This window comes from Drosophila elegans, unplaced genomic scaffold (genome assembly GCF_018152505.1).
Source record: "Drosophila elegans isolate 14027-0461.03 unplaced genomic scaffold, ASM1815250v1 contig_208, whole genome shotgun sequence".
Taxonomy (NCBI): Eukaryota; Metazoa; Arthropoda; class Insecta; order Diptera; family Drosophilidae; genus Drosophila; species Drosophila elegans.
Window position 1 is genome coordinate 8,563,047 of NW_024545578.1, and position 19,021 is coordinate 8,582,067.

General features: G+C 39.5%; 2 protein-coding genes across 2 annotated transcripts; one reads left to right on the forward strand and one right to left on the reverse strand.

The window, feature by feature from the left end:
* The first annotated feature begins 117 nt into the window (after nucleotides 1-117).
* LOC108146809 (vacuolar protein sorting-associated protein 13D) lies at nucleotides 118-13,802 on the forward strand. The gene is made up of 19 exons (XM_017272994.2): nucleotides 118-304; nucleotides 368-1,158; nucleotides 1,614-2,660; nucleotides 2,717-3,627; nucleotides 3,825-3,955; nucleotides 4,114-4,254; nucleotides 4,316-4,940; nucleotides 4,998-5,117; nucleotides 5,184-5,508; nucleotides 5,573-6,350; nucleotides 6,403-6,655; nucleotides 6,750-6,894; nucleotides 6,953-10,285; nucleotides 10,345-10,557; nucleotides 10,627-11,481; nucleotides 11,541-11,846; nucleotides 11,915-12,409; nucleotides 12,467-13,582; nucleotides 13,702-13,802. Exons 1-19 carry the CDS (start codon nucleotides 208-210, stop codon nucleotides 13,750-13,752), a joined length of 11,733 nt encoding a protein of 3,910 aa, XP_017128483.1. The 5' UTR covers nucleotides 118-207; the 3' UTR covers nucleotides 13,753-13,802.
* Nucleotides 13,622-18,925, reverse strand: LOC108146810 (huntingtin-interacting protein 1). The gene is made up of 8 exons (XM_017272995.2): nucleotides 18,656-18,925; nucleotides 17,393-17,814; nucleotides 16,599-17,329; nucleotides 16,434-16,543; nucleotides 15,631-16,377; nucleotides 15,137-15,572; nucleotides 14,668-15,072; nucleotides 13,622-14,607 (listed from the first exon to the last, which is right to left on the reverse strand). Exons 1-8 carry the CDS (start codon nucleotides 18,689-18,691, stop codon nucleotides 14,120-14,122), a joined length of 3,375 nt encoding a protein of 1,124 aa, XP_017128484.1. The 5' UTR covers nucleotides 18,692-18,925; the 3' UTR covers nucleotides 13,622-14,119.
* Nucleotides 18,926-19,021: the final 96 nt, after the last annotated feature.

Sequence of the window (19,021 nt, forward strand, 5' to 3'; positions counted from 1 at the left end):
AAAATTACTCTTCAGGTTTTGAACCACCTGTTTTCCCAGCCCCTTTTCATTTTCCCCACCCCGTTCCAGTTCCGCGTTCCACTTATGACTCTGCCATATTTATGCGGTGTAGGCAGTCCCCAATCATATGTTTTTAGTTGTGGTTCTGAGGAAAGACATTACAAACAAATATTAACTAGGATTAGCGTATGCGGTAAATAAACAAGCATGTTACGAGACCTCATAACGTGGGTGTTGAATACGTATCTTGGCAAATATCTGGAGAACTTGAATTCCGCCCAATTGTCAGTGGCTCTGCTATCGGGTAATGTGATATAATTGTTTATCTTTTTACCGCATCCGATATCAATATAACTCTCCTTTACAGGCGAAGTTGAGCTCGAGAACATACCCATTCGCAAAGATGCCCTCCGGTCGTTCAATTTGCCGGTCGAAGTCACCGCCGGCAGCATCCGGAAGATCAAGCTCCAGATTCCAGTCCGCCAGTTTCGCACCTCACCATGGTGCATCTCCATCGAGGGACTGTTCTGCATCATCTGCCCGAAGAACCTGGAGAACTGGGACAACGAGAAGGAGAAGCTGCAGGATCTGGAGTACAAGCTAGCCGTTCTGGACACCGCCGAAGCGGGCTGGCGGTCCGAGAAGGGAAAGCAAATGGAGTCCTACTACTTCTCTTCGTACAACAATTGGCTTAAGTACGGCACCAACATGGCCACCAACATCATCGACAACATCGAACTGAAGATATCCGATGTGCACTTTCGGTTCGAAGACATTGTGGACACCGGTAAGAGCCGGATATGCACGGGCATCAAGATCGGATCCCTAACCGCCCAAAGCTGCGACTGTGATTGGACCAGCGGGTCGTACAAAATGACCAACAACGAAATGAACTACAAGCTGGTGGAGCTCAAAGAGCTCTCCGTGTACTGGGATCTGTTGCACGAGGACATCAAATGTCAGTCGTACACCAACCAGGAGGTTCTCGAAAAACTCCACTCGACCTGCGAGTTGAGGCCCCACAACTTCATCATCAAGCCCATTTGCGCGACAGCCAGGTGGAAACGCGACAAGTGCCAGCAGGTGATACGTACCAAAGACAAGCCCAGGGTTTCCTGCGAACTCCTGGTTCCCGAGGTGGTCATAGACATATCCAAGGTGAGTTGTGGCCTCCTTACCCAAAATCCATCAGCCAAAGTCATGTAATTTCGATAACGAAAAGTAGTTTTAGTTCAGTCCAAAGTTCATGCCTAACTATGTACTTTAGGTACTTTACGGACGTAAATACAAATTTTACTACAGTATGACAATGCATAAATTTTACCATTAAATATAATTTACTTTTTACCTAGCCTATCCTTCATTTTTATACCCAATTTATTGCTTATCTAATTGGGGTATACAAATTAAGGATAGGTAAATTGTTAATTTGTAAATTCATGATAAATTTTCCATAACATATGTATATTTACCATCATATTATTCATTCGTATGATAACACAAATTTGTGTTTTCATACAATAAAACTATATTTTAACTTTCTATGACATATTACAAACTAGAACTTTAACACGACATTAAGAAATTGGTCCTAATAGTTAAATATTTTCCAGGTCCAGCGGCTTCAGATGTTAGATAAGCTCTCAGAAATCCGTCAAGTCAAAGAAGTTCGGCAATACAGGCTAAAGCGACCCAATTGCAGCGTAGAAAGCAATCCTAAATTATGGTGGAAATATGCAAACATTTGTCATGGTTTTGACTTTAAGCAAAATGAGGAAAAGTGGTCGATTCTCAAGGAAAACCTTCGTTACATGCTACTCTATAAAGCGATCATTTTGAATCCAAATGAAAATCTCTCCAGTGCGGATAAAGAGTTTAAGGCTTACATCGAGAGCGATAGAAAGATTTCGGATTTAACAATAATGAGAAGAATATGCTTTGAAAAAGTGTTTACGAAAGGTTTCTCCTTTGAATCGCAGAACGAGCAGGGAAAGACTATGCTCTTCCATTGGTTTCCCAATTGGATGGGTTGGTATGCAAACAGTCCAAGTACCCCAAATAGTGAACAGGATGAGTCCATAAAACATTTGGAAGACGACATACTCGTTGCGTTGGAGAACTCAATTCAGAACTCTTCGGAATTGAAAAGCGATGCTGTGTTCGGGCATTTTTCAATCGAGCTACTCAAAGGATTGGTAATTCTTCAGAGCGATGATAAACTAAGTGATGGCAGGAGTAAGTCGATGGAAATGCAGTTAAATAACTTTGCGGCCTACCTCCAGTTAAGCCCACAGTTAACTTCTTACACTGTGGGCATATCGTTGCAAGAAGTTTATTTAATAGATAAAACCAGTAGTGAAACGATGCACAATTACTTAATTAAGCCACAAACAGGGAATACAGCTATACCAAATCAAGTAGCCAAAAATGGACTTCAGGAGGACACCCTGTTCCAGCTACAATATGAAAATTGTAATAACTTACGATTTCAGCTCAATATTAAATCAAAAAGTTTAGATCTTATTTATAATGAGGATGCAATTCAGTGGCTTATAGATTTCTTAGCTGATTTAAATCCGAAAAAATACTCACCGCGCAATAGAGTCGAAAAGAAGACTGACTTTATGAAAAACTGGAATCAAATGTTCAGTGGCAATGAGGTGATTAAATTGTAACCAAGTTCCGCTTAATTTGCTAATATAAATTGTACTTTCAGGTTAATCGAAAGATTTGGATGTTCGAAATCGAAATCTTTGCGCCACGTATAATTTTCTTGGAAAACTACAAAGTCAGCAATTCGCTCATGGTCTTGCTGGACTTTGGAAAACTGGAAATGAGAAAAATGGAGGTGAAGAGAGTTATGCCTGTGATAGAATCGGCTGTAACGGAAAATACAAGCGATGACGATGAAACCTATTTGACTCCGTGTTCGACACCACCTGCATCAGAGAAAAGTGGATCTGACTCTCCGACACTGCTTGAAAATCCAAAAACGGAAAGCTTTCTGAACAAAAATGTTCACTTGGAGTACGTTCTGCATAACAAGATCTACGACAAATACCTTATCAATTTCACAAACCTTCAAGTTCTAGTTTGCAAATACGAAGAAAGATGGCAGGCTTGCCTGAAAACATCGTCTAATTTCCACCTTATTGATAAGTTTAACATAAATCTTACTCTTGAGCAGAGGAATATATTCACTGTTGATCCGGACTATCCCTCATTTATGCTCTTTGGCACCTGTCCAACAATATTAATCCATGGAAACGAGGAGCTCATTAACAATTGTTGCAACATTATGAAACCCATTATAAAAGCTTCCAAGGAAATGGAAAACATTTATAGAGGAGGCAATACGCTGTACGCCAGTGAAAGAATCAAGAACTTGGCAGAGGACGACAGGAGTCGCGTCGTCATTGAGTTTGTAATGGACCAACTAGTGATAGAAATGCAGTCGACAGACAGGAGTATTGCTGAGCTCCAAATCATCGGGGCACGGGCTGGATTAACGAAGGAATCTAATGAGACGAATATTTCCATGTCGGTTCACGGATTGCTCTTAGTAGATGCCATTCAGTCCTTCGGTCCTGATTTTGAGTTATTGGTGGCTAGTCATCGACATGTCGGGTATGTAAATCTTAAAAAAAAACATAAGCTATAGCTTATTAGATTGCTTTTCCTTTCGCTGCTTTGCCTAATAAGACCACATTTAATTAATTTCTTTATTTAATTTATTAATAACTTTGTTAGTATGCATGATTTTATGTGCACAAAATTCAAAATATAATGTAAACTATTTTCAAAAATATTTCTGCATTTTGTAGAATGGATAGTTTATCTGGCAGCCTTAAACATAGTGCAATTGTTTCGCCAACTTCGCCTGGATCGCCAAATTTTTTTGATAGGGCTACTAGTCCTCACATGATTACAAAAGCAGTTCAAAATATAAAGATGGGTATGTACAATTCAAAAAGAGGTTTCATGTTATTATTTAAAATGCGATCTATCTGCAAATTAACCAATCCTTTTTGCTCACAATTAATTTGCCTAACAATAATGTTAAGTCAACAACAAACTAGTGATTATAAACTTATTTGATAATGTGTTTTTTAGGCGATAAATCAACAGAGTACTTTGACGATGAGGACTCAACAGCGCTTATTACAGTTGACATTAAAATTGTTCCACCCAATGAAAGCAATTCAATGCAACTTCACACTACAAACATCACTTTCAACAGTTTGGATATAATTGGTAATTATATTTTATAGCTTATCAACATCAGAAAAATAAATTTTCTCAACACATTATTTAGCTAATCAAGATACTATACTTGAAATTCTAAACTTCGCAAAGAGGACTCTTTTGGCACAAAATATATTTCAAAGTGAAAGCCCGCAAACAACAAAAGAATCGACTGAAGTATCAATAGAATTGGAAGATCAAGCTAATCATAAAAATCATAATGAAATATTTTTTGATTTTTTCCGACTAAACATTCTATTGTTATACACCATCAAGAGAGACAAATTCAGTGTTGGTCGAAAAGTTGGAACTGTTACGTTGACGGAAGCGAAAATAAATGCGTCTTTTCAATCGGATCTATCCATTTTTGGATCTCTTGGCGGAATACAGGTTATTGACATTACTCCAGAGGCTTTTTGCCATCCAAGGATTCTTTCTGTTGGACGAGATCAAATTTTGAGGGCTTCCGACTCGAATAAACAAACCGTTCTTAGTCAGCTTTCAAACGAAATATACTCAAACAATTACAACGAAGAGAAAAGCGATGAAAGCGATGCAATAAGTTTTCAAAGTCATTGGAGTGACAAAACTACTTGCACTTTTCAAATGCGAATGGCTTCGGCTTCATATACTCATTGTCCAAGATTTTTGCGGGATGTCAATGCTTGCATTACGTATTTTAAACGAAGCTTAAGGTAAGTTTATAAAGGGAGTTATTAATATATTTTGTAAGAGCCCTATTTTCTTTTCAGAGAGTTTGCTACCTCCATTGGTAACAAAGCTACAGATATGGCTAAGGAATTCGTGCAGCAAATTAGAGCAGCTGAGCAAATTGGACCAGTTTACCCACAGCGAAATCACCAGGACAATTGGTAAACTGAACACTTATTTTAAATTTAATAAATACAATCTTAAGACTGCTATTTTAATTGTTTTAGGCTTGATATTATTATAAGTAGTCCAATTATCATTCTGCCAATTTCCAACACGAGTACGAATGTTTTGATTGCCAATTTGGGAAAAATTAGTTGTTCAAACGCCGTTAAATGCGATTCAGATGCTTTCAATGAATCCTATACAATCGAAATTAAAAACACATATGTATATTCCTTGAACATCGATGAACGCGAGTACAGCTTTAACGTTCATCCCGCTAAAAATAAGGATGCAATTCCTATTTTGCATGACACAGCAATAACCTTACATATTTATGCTGGATATAGCGAAGATAATGGTCAAGAAAAAAAACTAAACAGTTTCTCAGTAAGTAGTAATGTTATTACCTATTAAGTTTTAAACTAAAAAAATGTTAATCTTTAATTTACAGATAAAAGGAAGTATGGTTGAAGCCCTAAAAGTGTCCCTAAACCGAAAACAGTACGAGTTACTTTTAGAGAGCATCCGGTATGCCACTAATTTCTCAAATGGAGTTTTAAATGACTCGGATGATGTTGATCAAAACGGGGATAGTGAACCAACTTTAAGTGTTGATGATGAGCCCATTATCAGCACGATTATTCATTTCTCGGTGCCTGTATTTCAAATCAACCTGCAGAACGAGTACCACAATGATTTGATAAACTTAACATTTAAAGACTTTAATGTTAAACACATTGCTAAAGGATTTGACAAGGATGTGGAAGTGGTGTTGAAATCGGTGTTAATGGAGGATTTAAAGTCAGACTTAACATCACCGTTTAGAAATATGGTAACTTCGGTAGATCTTGAAAAAAATATAAAGAAAAACGAATTGACATCATCTTCGTGTCCCGATTTACCAAGTTATTTTAATGCGCTGAAAAACAGATCTAGATCCATGCCCTACATGCAGGTAAAGAAATTTAGCGGAGACAAAAAGTTTACGAGTTGCAATAAAAACGAGTTGGGCAGAAAGAAAGAAAGCCAAACGCTAGTTATTTACAAATCTCATACAGGACGATCTGCTGAGAACAGTAAACTTGAACAATCGAGTTCTATTCAATTTAATTGCCTGAATTTGGCTATTTGCGTGGAACGCTGGTACACAATTTTCGACTTTTTTGGCCTGGTTTCGGCTGATAACTACGATGAAAAGTACACAGAAGAGAAGAAACTTGTAGAAAAAAGTATGTTAGCTTTGTAAATTATATTGATTAATTTTAACAATATTTATTTTAGGTATTGACGAATTTTGCAGTAAACTGAAAGTGTCAATCAGAAGTTTTAACTTCACGTTGATTCGGAATGAGTCTCTTTTATCCAGAGTGAATGTGTCAAATGCTGTATTCATGATTTTTCAGGACCAATTTTCTAAAATTGTTGAAGGCTGCTTGGGATCCGTGTCTGTTTTTGATCTGACAAAATATGGAAACATTTATAAGCAAAAGTTTCTTACAAGTGGCACAGAAGCTTTAAACTTTGTGTACAAGAAGTGAGTTTTAATCGAAAACTAAATTATTTTCCGTTAAATCTATATTTTTTGACAAAATATATATATTTTAAAAAATGTTTTTATGAATTCGCAGAAAACTTGTCGACTTGGAGGCTTTAAAAACTTTGGACACCGACTCAACGCTGCGAATTAATATGTCTGCAGTTCATTATATACACACCAAACGTTTTTCTACTGAATTACATGTTTTTGTTAAAGATCTGCTGCAATTGCAAACGGTAAGATTATTTATTCTGTATTTATATTTTGTCTTAATACTTTTTCATATCTGTGCAGCCTGTCATAAGAAAACTAAAGAAACAAAGTCATGGAAATGAACAGAATATGCGTCCATCAAAAATGAAGCTCGTGATTCAAGCGGATTCCCCAGTTATTGTACTTCCTGCCTGCTTTAACAGAAACGAAGTAATAATCGCCTACCTTGGGCAGTTTTCATTGAAAAATAGCTTTCATTTTGCCAGCGACGATAATATAATAAGTAAAATGAGTGCAACGCCAAGTGAAAGTGAAATTCTGGACGTAATGCGAATCGACCTGGTCAATATAAATTTATTCTCCGGCGAAAGGACATCAATGAAAGCGAAAGCCGATCAGGATAAGGATCGAATTATAATCGCTGATATTAACTTCCAAAGACTGGGACAGCCATTCTTCAACGAATCGTGTTTCCTTCACCTGCAATTGGAGCGAAATCTTTCGGCGGACATTAATCGTGTCTGTCCAGACATCAGTGTTCAAGGAACATTTTCGAAATTGAATGGCATGATCAATATTCAGCAATACAAGCTAATTCGTAGTTTTCTAAACAACAATATTGGCGAGCAAACGGATGACATTTACATGAATTACCATACTAACAGTTGCACGTCCATTGAAAGACTATCGACAATTAATCTGCTGCCGAAAACTGAAGTTTCCAAAACTGTTTCCATTCTGATTTCAATAAGAATTTTACTAGAAGATGTTTCACTACTTCTAGCTTTAAATACTTCGCACAGTGCAGTAATAGAGCCCTTGGCTTGTATTCACTTTTTGAAGTCCACTCTGGAAATCGACTTGTTCAGTGATGGCTCACAAGATATAGATTTGATATCGAGCAATATACTGATTGTAGATGAGAGAAATGAAACCGACAAGAGCAATGAAAACATGTTCAAAAATATATTGGAACCATCGAAAAAGGAGGTGAGAATTGAAAACTCCGTACAAGTGGAAATCCATTGCAGAAAGAAAGCCAACTTTAGCAAGTACACAATAATGTTGAATAATATGAGGGTGTTCGCGCTTCTCAGTTTTCTGGACCAATTAAAATCGTATTTACAAGAAGACTCATCGGCACCCGTTGTAAATAATCAGATTCCTCAAAAACCCCAAGTCGATAATAGTATATCCACAGAATACGTTGTGAATATTACGGATTCGGAAATAATATTCGCTGAGGAGTGCAGTCGCCTCGATTCAAATGCAATAATTTTGAAAAGTACCACTGTTATTTGCTATAAGCCAAACAGTAGTATTGTGCCTATATCCTTGGACATTAACCACTTGGAAATATTTTCCTGCACTTTGGACGCCGAAGAGGAGAGCGCTTTGTCAATAATTGATCCTTTTACCCTGATAATAGAGTTACGCAGTAATTGCCTGAACATTCTCATCCAGAAACACTTGAATATTCGACTTTCCTATGTGGATGTTAAGTTATTTTCGAGAATGGCTCGTCTGCTGCCCGCACAAACGTCACGATCGAAGAATGTTATATCGAAGGCTGACTCCGATCTGGAGAAGGTGGCTCCCCTCGTGGCAATGGGTTTTGAGCTGTCCGACTGTCTGTATGCCATGCAAGTGAATAACTGGCGAATCAACGATGCTGCAATTTGGTTGTCGCAGCAAAAGCAGAATACCTATCGAAATCCCGCCCTGGAAATGAAAACCGCTGTGGTGGACGCCAGTCTCATATCGGTGTTCATAATCGATGATTGCATGGATGCCGATGTGCCACTGCTGGAGGTTTCCCTCTCCAAGTTCCTGCTCAACTATACCTTCAAGACGCAGGATCCCAATCCCAAGGAGACGAACATTCGACACTTCAGCTTGGGTAATATTGACACGGAAGCGGCGGTAAACTATTATAATCGACGTCTCAGTGGATGGGAACCGGTGGCGGAGACATGGGAGTCTCATTTGAAATGGAAGTACACCAAGGGCCACTTGGATAACAAAATGCGATTCGAGATTGGCATATACAGCAAGCAGATGCTCAAGTTAAACGTGACCTCCACCTTTATAGAACTCTTCAATATGGTTCTGAAGAACTGGACAAACGATTTCAACGACAACGGGGCCAAGAACTTCCGGCAACGTTCTCCGTTTATCCCATTCGCTCTGCAGAATCTCAGCGGAACACCCCTACTTTTCAAGCCCATTTATGCTCCCCTGGGAGATTTAACCTGTTCGGATCTACAGCAGTTTGAGTTGATCAAGAACTGGTATACTGTGCAGCCCAACGAAACCAAAACATTCGATTTCACCCAGAAGAGTAAACTGCGACACGTGCACTCGCACCAATTGAATTTACACCAGATTTTTGTACAAATCCATGGCTGGACATTGATTGGACCCATATCGGTGGACAAGGTGGGAATGTTTTTCCGCACCACAAAACTAGACTCGCAGTTGTCCACGAAAAGCAGGATAGTCTTTGACATCTCTCTGATTGGATCCGCTCAGAAGTTGATTAAAGTGAAGTCCTCTTTGGGGGTGATAAACAAACTGGATCGCAACGTATTCCTGAAAATGTCCTTGAAAAGCACTCACAGTGATGGACTGACGGCAATCAGTGTTATAAAACCCAACGATGAACTTTCGTTGCCGCTGAAATTTATTGATGCCTCATTGTATGTGGCACACAATACCAGTGAAAAGGAGGCTTACGAGGACACGGGTTTTAGTAACGAGGAAATATTGTGGAAAACTTGCGGCAAAGACGACACCCGACAACTTCTCCTTGGCTACGACAACAATAAGAGCATATTGTACACCTTGGCAAACGTAAGCAGGGAAATTTATCACCTTAAGGAGCAGAATTTACCGGGTCACAAGATCACTTTGTTGCCACCACTCAAGATTAACAACATGCTCTGCTGTGACCTGATGTTCAAGATCCATGAGCACGCTAGCGGCCGAATAAACTCATCGGAGAGTGCGAATATCTACAATGTTAACATATATCAGCCCCTAAACCTGAGCATCACCCTGGACAACTTTCAGCTTTCTGGGCAACTTAAGATTCCCGTCAGTCACATGGGTGTTGTTGAGCCAAAGTTAAAGTTGTTTGACATCAAAAAGAGGGAACTGCACCTGCGCGTATCCATCCAATCGCTCAAAGGCAAGGGCATGGAAATTTATATCAGTGCTCCCGTTTGGATAATCAACAAAACAGGTCTTCCCCTGATCTACAAGCAAGAGGGCACCAGTAACACAGCGGCAGGACAATTTGAGGAGCACGAGACTGCGCGACAAGTGGCACCTCTGATGTTCTCGTTCTCCGATCAGGAGGGATCCCCCGCCCTGGAATTGCGCTTGGGCAATGCCTTTGGCTACAACAATTTGGTAAGGCTTTACTATCAGTATAAATTTTTCAATTTTAATATTTTACTATGTACTTTCAGTGGTGCAAAAGCTTTAGCACGCATAAGGACTTAACACACAGGGAACTGCGAGCTGAGAACACAAAGGGCAGCTATGCCATTGGCATAAGCGTTCGACGTGGAAGAGGTTTATACGCTTGCACCACCTTTGTGACCTTATCACCCAGATTCCATCTGCACAATCGCAGTGGCTACAAACTGGAGTTCATGCAACTCTGCGATATTGTCAATAATGTGAGTTGTCAATATAAGCATTTAAGTCTAAGATATTAAGTTACAATACATTTTGTGTTATTAATTCAGGACCGTCCCGATCCGCACAAGATCATTTCGGCCCCAATTGATTGCAATTTCGCCTTCCATTGGCCCAACTGGGATCAAGAGCAGTTCATTTGCGTACGAATTCCGGAGATAGAGTGCTGCTGTTGGTCGAAGGGAATTCCCATCAACGATGTGCAGAGTTTGTATATCAATGTGCGAAATGAGTGGGGCGAAATGTTCTTTCTTCGCTTGGAGATCATCTCCAAAGATGCCACTTTTATACTCTTGTTTACGGACGCTCGAACGCTACCACCACCGATTCGAATTGATAATTGTTCGGAAGTTGTCATCAATTTCTCGCAGCTGCGATCAAAGCCCGTTTGGATAACGCCAGTTCGACCGCAATCCTCGCTGTCCTATGTCATGGACGATCCCTTGGGACTGCAGGCCTTGCTTATGGAGGCACCGGGTGGAAATATGATAGAGTTTCCCATCAACAATGTGAACAACATTAAGAAAACACTGACGTACACCAACTTTATTTACATCGCGTTTCATGGCACCTTTGAGCGCTCGAGTGAGGATGAAAATCCGCACAGGCACTTGGTTTTGGGCGTACGTGGCAGAAGAGTTGTGATAATGGAAAAGAACTCGGGTGATCGATCCCAGCTGTGGCTCATGAACTCGAATGGTCAATTGGAGCACGAGGGATCCACTCCACCGATTCAGACCAATGATGCGAATGCAGTGCGACTTGTTCTGGACCTTGAGAAGGCTCCAAATCCCATGGAGTTTACAAGTCTGGTGGTTCGAACGCCCAATAAGCAAAGGGTCACCACTCAGACATGGCGATTCGAGAATGGCCGCTTAATGTGTCATGCGAATATGTGTGTTCAGGTGAGTGATTAACAACTTAACAACCTTAAAGGTTTGATAAATAAGACTCCCAATTTTAGTCCCGATTTGGAGAAAGCGGTCTGAAGCCCAACTATGAAGCAGTTGTGGGCAGAACTGAAAATAAGTCGAACAAGCAAGTCATACCCATTGGACAGCATATTGTGGCGCAAAAACTAAGGCCTGGATCGGGTCAATTGGAGCTCTCAACGCGAATGGATGGGCCCATTTCCACAATCGAAATATGTGATATTAAAATTAAACAAAATTCAGTATTCCTCACGCCCGATTTGCTATGGATGCATGCTTCGCTTAACAATAGGCAAATTACGGATAAGGGAAAGGTAGCATTCGTGCACGAGTATCTGGTGAGTTGACCAACTTCTCCAAATACTTAAAGCTACTCCAACAAATAATTCTTCTTCTCATTTACCAGATTAATATTGAGCTGGTCAAGGGAATCGGTATTTCAATAATAACCCGAAAGCCTTGCGAGGAAATCATGTTTATAAGCCTCGACCACATACATTGTGATATAGTGCAAAGTGCGTTGGAGAATTCGCTGGACCTAAACATTTCGTATATTCAAATCGATAATCAATTGTTGGATGCGGCGAGCCCAATTGCATTGCATACGCAAACTTCGAGTGACCACGACCAACATAAAAATGCGGTGGTTCTCAAATTGAAAATGTTACCTTGTCCCAACAAGAACGCAATCATTTTTAAGTACTTAACGCTGGACTTGAAACCCTCAACGGCGAATTTGGAGGAGAAACTAATACTGAAAGTGGCTTCATTCCTGGGCTATGGCAAGATCAACCGCCAGAATTTAAGTGTACAATACCAATTCGAAAACTTTGAAGAGAAACCCATTCTGCAGGACATGAAGCGATATTATTTTGAGATTTTAAGTATTGGCGCAACACAGGTAAGTTTCCAAAATAGAAACTTCATGATCGTATAATCAAGCTACTTTTTGTTGAAGGTTCGACTCTCAGCTTTCACTTCTTCCAAATTGCCAGTGGAGTTGCACGAAACGAAAAAGGCACTTGGGCTCACTTTAATCAAGTTCGAGGATGCCTTGATTGAGCTCGACAGGTATTCGGATAAATTGCACTTTGAGACAATGGACGTGTATCTGAAGGAAATGAAAAAGCACTACATCAACCAAGTCAAGTGGCATGCGGCTGCCATTTTGGGCAGCGTCGACTTTCTGGGAAATCCCCTGGGATTCGCCAACGATCTATCCGAGGGAGTATCTGGACTGATTTTCGAGGGCTCTGTCAAGAGTTTGGTGAAAAATGTAACGCATGGCATATCGAATTCGACGGCCAAGCTGACTGAAACGCTATCCGACAGCCTGGGAAAAGTTGTGCTGGACGATCATGATAATGAGACGAGGCAAAGGATTCTGGAACTGCAGTCCAATACATCCGGTGGTCACCTGGCAGCGGGTCTGAAAGGTCTCGGATTTGGACTGCTGGGCGGAGTAACGAGCATTGTTAGACACACTTACGATGGCGCCCAAGCGGATGGCGTTCCTGGCTTCCTGAGTGGCCTGGGAAAGGGTTTGGTGGGCACTGTCACCAAACCCATCATTGGAGTGCTGGACTTGGCCTCCGAAACGGCCAGTGCGGTGCGGGAAACCAGCCGGGATACGCAAAGGAATGCGCCCGACAGGAAAAGACTGCCCAGATGTGTGACCGGTGCTCCTGGCGGGCTTCTACCTCTGTATTCCAATCGCCAAAGCAAGGGACAACAATATCTATACCTGATCAATCATAAAAACTTTTCGGAAAAGATCATTTCATACGAACCGGATTTGTGGAGCGACAAGCAGGCGAGATTGCGCCTGTTGGTTTCTACCGAATATGTACGAATATTCTCATTGAGCGACGGCAATCCAACCATTATGTTTGAGTGTCATGTCAGTGAGATACTTTCGTGCCATCCGCTGGTAACGAACGTGGGCACAACGCCATCTACGAGTAGTAGGGCGGCAGCAAGTCACTACATTGAGATTTCAACAAACCTTCCGAAAATTACCAGGCCAAGGATACGCTGTCGATCTGAGGAATGTGCTGAGGCTGCATCGAGATGCGTAAGTGAATTATTAGGAGAAAACGCCAGCAACAGATAATTTAATTTTGCATATAACTTTATTTACTTTTACAAATTTTGAAATGATTATCACATATATTCCATATTTGTTTCTTTCAGATAAACTACGCTAAAAGTGTCTTTGATGAACGTGAACATGCCGTTTTATAAAATGCAATAAGTCGGTTCGTGATAATAAACATACACCTTTTGACAACAAATTTTACATTTTATTTTCTTTGGCAATAAGTGTTATATTATTTTCAAAGTAGTAAGCAAATTAACCATTAAAGGATATATAAACCCATAAATTTATGAATGCTAGGTAAATGGGCATTACGAAAAAAAACTGGTTCAATAAAAACCAAAGATCCAAAAGCGATCAAAATGGAATCATCAATCAATCAATAATCTTACGGAAGCATTTTCAGATGAAATGACCGTAGTGTAAATACTGTGTACATATATTATCTGTCATGACGTGCATTAATAAAAAAAGAATGTGTGTAAAGTTAGTAACGTTTATAAATTAAGGTATTTAATAATCGGCATTTTTATAATGCTCTTTCCGAAACGATGAGAGTTTTAGTCGTTGCATTTGAAGAGCTTGTTCGGTTTCGAGTACTTTTACGTGGATTTCCATTTCCATCGTCTTGATTTGCGATGGCGTTAGTTTCGAAAGTTCTATTTCACTCTGCTGCTCCAGTTGGGAGTTGCAATCCTTGACGGTGGCAACCAGAGTTCCAGTTGCCTGAGTTACGCTTCGCGAGGCCTTGGTTAAGTCCGATAGCTTTTGACTGTTCCGTTCAGCCTTGACTTTGCTCGCTATAACCATTTGGGTTGTGCAGGCAGCGATTTCCTGGGCTGCCACTATGAGCTCAAAGTTCTTGCCAGATTCACTTTCAATGGCTTTGTTTGCTGCTTCCACCAGATAATTAGCTGCCTTTGCCACACTTTTCGAGGCGGATATCAAGCCATCCGACCACTGACTATTTCTCCTATAAAAGTCGTTGGCAGTTGCATTTCCTGAAAAAATAATTACAAAATTAATTAGTGACCTTTTTTGTTTTCTTAATGTTAAGCTACCTTTTTGGGACGCCACAATTTCGTGTTGTAGAAGACGTGATTTTTGTATTAAAGCTTTGACACATTCCATTAAAGTGGTACAAGCGTCCACAATTTTTCCGTTCACCTCCAGATTGGTTTGGTTGTCCTTTTCCCGAGCCTTTGCAAGTAAATCTGTGATTTTGGACGCTGCGTCATCAATGGCGGCATCCATCTCGCGCAGCTCTATTTCAAGGAGCTTGTCCAAGTCTATTTTTTGCTCAAAGGTGGCCTTAATTTTCTCAATTAGTTTCCTTATATCTGTCAGCTTCGATTGTATATTGGAAATAATTGTTTGCCTGTTCTGGTCTTTCGTTTCACTATTTAATAGATATTGAAACAATTGGCAGACATCTGTGCATACTGAAGATGTTTTTGTGAATATCTCTAGAAGTTATATAAAAATGTTATTTTATTAGAAGTAATATTATTATTGTTTTTATGAACTTACCTTGACCCGTCTCGATTGCTGTGGTTGTTTTGTAAATAACATCGCATTGATCGTATAACTTTATAAATACATAACCCAAATACATAACATTTTGCATTCCTTCCGTCGAAGCAACAAAGTTTATAGCTGATGAGTTGTTAAATTTAATTAGAAGGGCCTCCATTTCACTTATTATGTTTGGAACCGCGTCCAAAGACTGTTGTTCTGAGCCGCTTAATTTTGAGTTGCAGATTTCTTTAACAGTTCTGACAACTAATTTTCTAAGTTCGCTTAAATCGGTACTACAAGTTTGGTAGGAACTCGAAACTGAATCAATTTGATGGGTTGCTTGGGCTAATTTGTCCTCAGTAATCGTGAGTTTGCTTTGCAAATCCTCGTTACGTTGACATACTGAAATATTTTCCTGTCTTAGTTGATTTACAATTTCCTGCGATTGCTGAAAGAAAAGATATTCGTTTAATTTTTAATGAATGTATATTATTTTGTGTATTTACCTGTAAGGCAGACTCTTTTTGCTCCAAATTATTAATGGTTTGCTGCAATTGAGCATTTTGGGCATCGCTATTGTTTTTGTGTTCCACATTCAACTGCTCGATTTTAGTCAAAAGCAATGCCTTTTCCGCTTCGAAAGCTTTCAAATTGTTTTCAATTTCTACGGTCTTTAAACTAATTTGACTTTCAGCGGAGGACAGCTTGTTCTTAGTGTCAATAAAGTCCTTGTCTTTCTGCTCCAAGTTAGTGATTGTTTGCTGCAGTTGGGCATTATGAGCATCAGTATTGCTTTTATTTTCTATAGTTTGTTGCTCAATCTTAGTTAAAAGCAAAGCTTTTTCCTCTTCAAATGCTTTTAGCATAGATTCGATTTCTATGCTTTTTTCGTTTATTTTGCTCTCGGCTTTGGACAGTTTTTCCTTAGTTTCATCGAGAGTTACATTAAGGTCATCGATTTTTAAGGCATTTAACCTCAAGCTTTCCGAGGTGGAATTAATATCTAGTTCTTGGATCTCCTTTTGTTTAACAACGTCATCAAATTTCTCTTTTATTTCTTTTTTGATCGCTTCGAGCTGAATTAATTTCTCCTTGTGTTCTTCTACTTGTTTTTGCAGAGATAAGTTCACTTTCTCTTTTTCCTCAACGTTGCATTTGATTTTGGAAATCTCGTTGGTAAGTTCTTTTGTTTCCAGCAATAGCTGTGAGTTAACTTGTTTCTCTTTATTTAAGGACTTGTTGCAATCACTTTGCTGTAAATAAAGGCTATTAAAGACTGAAAATTGAATAGATAAACCTTATTTCTTACCTCTCTCAACAATTGAATGTGCTCATCCCGAATTTTTGTGTAAAGTGTTTTAAGTTTATTGAATTTTTCCGAGGATAACTTATGCTTTTCTTCTTCCTCCATGGCTTTTTCTGAAAAAGAGTGTGTTTTAATTTGGGTATTTATATTATGTGGCATATAACTTACGCAAAAGGACCGGGTTTTGGTTGAGTTGCATCTCAAGATCGTCGTTTTGCATTCGGAAGGTGGCGCACATTTCCCTCGCCAATACCAGATCGTTTGACAAGAGAGTATTGTTTTGTTGAAGTTCCTGAACATCGTGTCTATAGCTTTGTTGCAGTTCATCGAAATTTTTTTGTAAGGCAACCAGCTTGTATGATAGTTGCTCAATGCCCGCTTCCTTTTCACTAATTATACCCTCTAGCATGCTCAACTGCTGTTGGGCCTGACTGAAGGCTTCTGATTCGTGATTGTTAGTGTCCACAAGGTCCTCAACTACCGGATCGGGCTCCTGCGGCACATGGACTACTGGTGGGACATAGCTCGTGAAGTCGTTCTGCGACTTAAAGTTAGGACTTGAGTCCGGCAATTCCGGGACTGTGATTAAATCCTTGAAATACTGAAGCGGTCGCACATTGTTATAAAAACTCTTCAACTTAAGAAACAAACCATGAAACCGATCTCTGTGACCGGAAACAACATCGTACGGCACGCCATCGTGTAGTTTGAACATAAGTCGAACGCTTAAATCGTACAGAGCATTTGAGTCCTGAATTAGGCAAACTATTGGCGCTAGCCTACATTGACCTTGTGGCGTCATCGATGACATTCTATATTTTTCCATTGAAGAAAAGATTGTCAATTGCAGGGCAATTATATCCTCCAAGTAGTCAAAGATTTCCACGCACAGCTGGAAGCTGGAATTATAGTTCTATGTTCTTACTCTCATGAAATGTGTATATTTCAAAAGTCATGCTTACCAGTAGTTTAGATCCCTGTCAACAGCAATGAAGAGTTCGGTGAACGAAATGTTTAGGGAGCCGGGGAACATTCTGTTTTTGTCGTGGAAGTTTAATTTGGTGGTCAGTAGTTTACTGTACGCCTGTATACAGCATCCGATGTCGTCCTGCAGGAGTCCCCACATTTTGCCCACCTCCAGAATCATTTTCTTGTGACTCTGCGAGTGCCTTATAGAACTTTCATGGGCCTCTCGCAGAACTTTGTGCAGGAGATGTGAAAACTTCCAGGCGGTGAATCTGTTCTGCATCAAAGGCTGGCGGGAGATGATCATCCAGAAGGTTTTGGCCTCCTTCGCCTTGTGGATCATAATAATAATGGAGCGGGCATGTTTGGTTTTGAGCGGCGCTTCCAGGCCATTTAAAGCTTTAGATACGCTGACGTTCTAAAACGAAAAGTTAAGATATAGTTATTAAACATTAAATTGTCTTGAAAGAGAACAACTTAAATTGGTGATAAGAAAGCTCATTAAGTCGTGTAAGACTTCTCTTCTTCATTTAATGAAATATGAGGAAATGACTGACTCAGAAAATATGGACGGTTTGGCGGGCAGATAACATAACTATTTTTATTGGAATTTCGGCAAAAAAAAAGTGATTCACTACTTCAGTTCGACTTTTTGGTCCCTTTTTTTGGGAATTCCGAAATTTAAAATATTCATAAACTTACTGATCCATGGGGAATATGACAACAACAATCTGTAATCTTAAGATATTCATTCTACAGATTAACAAAACGTTCCGATTCCACATCTTATCTTGCTGATATTAATAAAAAGCTAATGATATCGCGTGTTAGGGAATAATTATACCAAACTCAAATCGGTAATCACTAAATTTGAGTGGTCTTTGTCTGCAGATTCAATTATTAACAAAAGTTAAACTAGTTCACATAGCATTCACTGCATTTTCTAGTTTTCTGGGTCACTGCGAGCAAAGGAGAAACTTGGAATTAGCATGTGCAGTTTCTTTGATGTTGCCAATAGTGCGAAACTGAGTGATATATGGGACTCCTCTACATAATCTGGTTCAAGGCTGACTTCTGGCTTTTAGTTTAATTTTAATGCAAATTTGATGGCGCGGATGTCTGTATGTGTATGTGTATAAACATTTGCAAATGTGAAGATTTGCCTATTTACACTATGCACATGATGTGACAACACCCGCATTTCAAAGTGTACACAGATTTTCAGGGCGGTTAAATTTCAGGTCCTCAGGTTTACGTACCAAATGGTAGAATTCCTTCTCGGCGAGAGTTGCCATTGTTTACTGACAATTGTTTGCGTGGTTTACTGAACAAATTCGAATCATTCGCACCGCGATATTTGTGCATTAGAGCAGCGAAGACATTGAGAACGGGAGTTATCTTATCTTATCAACAATGTTGCCCATTGTTTTCGTATTGAGCACATCATATCCATTCGGAACTTCGTGTGCGTGTATATTCACATATGTTTAAGTATAAGTTAAAATTAGTCATATAAACAAATTTTGTTTTCGTTTATCGATAAACATTTATAGAGCTGGGCAATTAAGTTACGATAGTATCGCCATGAATGGGCTTTTAAGATATCGATATTTTCAGCATTTTCA

Coding starts and splice junctions, on each gene's coding strand:
- LOC108146809 (XM_017272994.2), top strand. CDS start 208: ATGTTACGAGACCTCATAACGTGGGTGTTGAATACGTATCTTGGCAAA. Junction 2,661..2,716: donor AAATGTTCAGTGGCAATGAG/GTGATTAAATTG, acceptor TTGTACTTTCAG/GTTAATCGAAAGATTTGGAT. Junction 4,941..4,997: donor TATTTTAAACGAAGCTTAAG/GTAAGTTTATAA, acceptor TTTTCTTTTCAG/AGAGTTTGCTACCTCCATTG.
- LOC108146810 (XM_017272995.2), bottom strand. CDS start 18,691: ATGGCAACTCTCGCCGAGAAGGAATTCTACCATTTG. Junction 16,378..16,433: donor ACATTCAATTGTTGAGAGAG/GTAAGAAATAAG, acceptor CTTTATTTACAG/CAAAGTGATTGCAACAAGTC. Junction 15,573..15,630: donor AAAAAGAGTCTGCCTTACAG/GTAAATACACAA, acceptor CTTTTCTTTCAG/CAATCGCAGGAAATTGTAAA.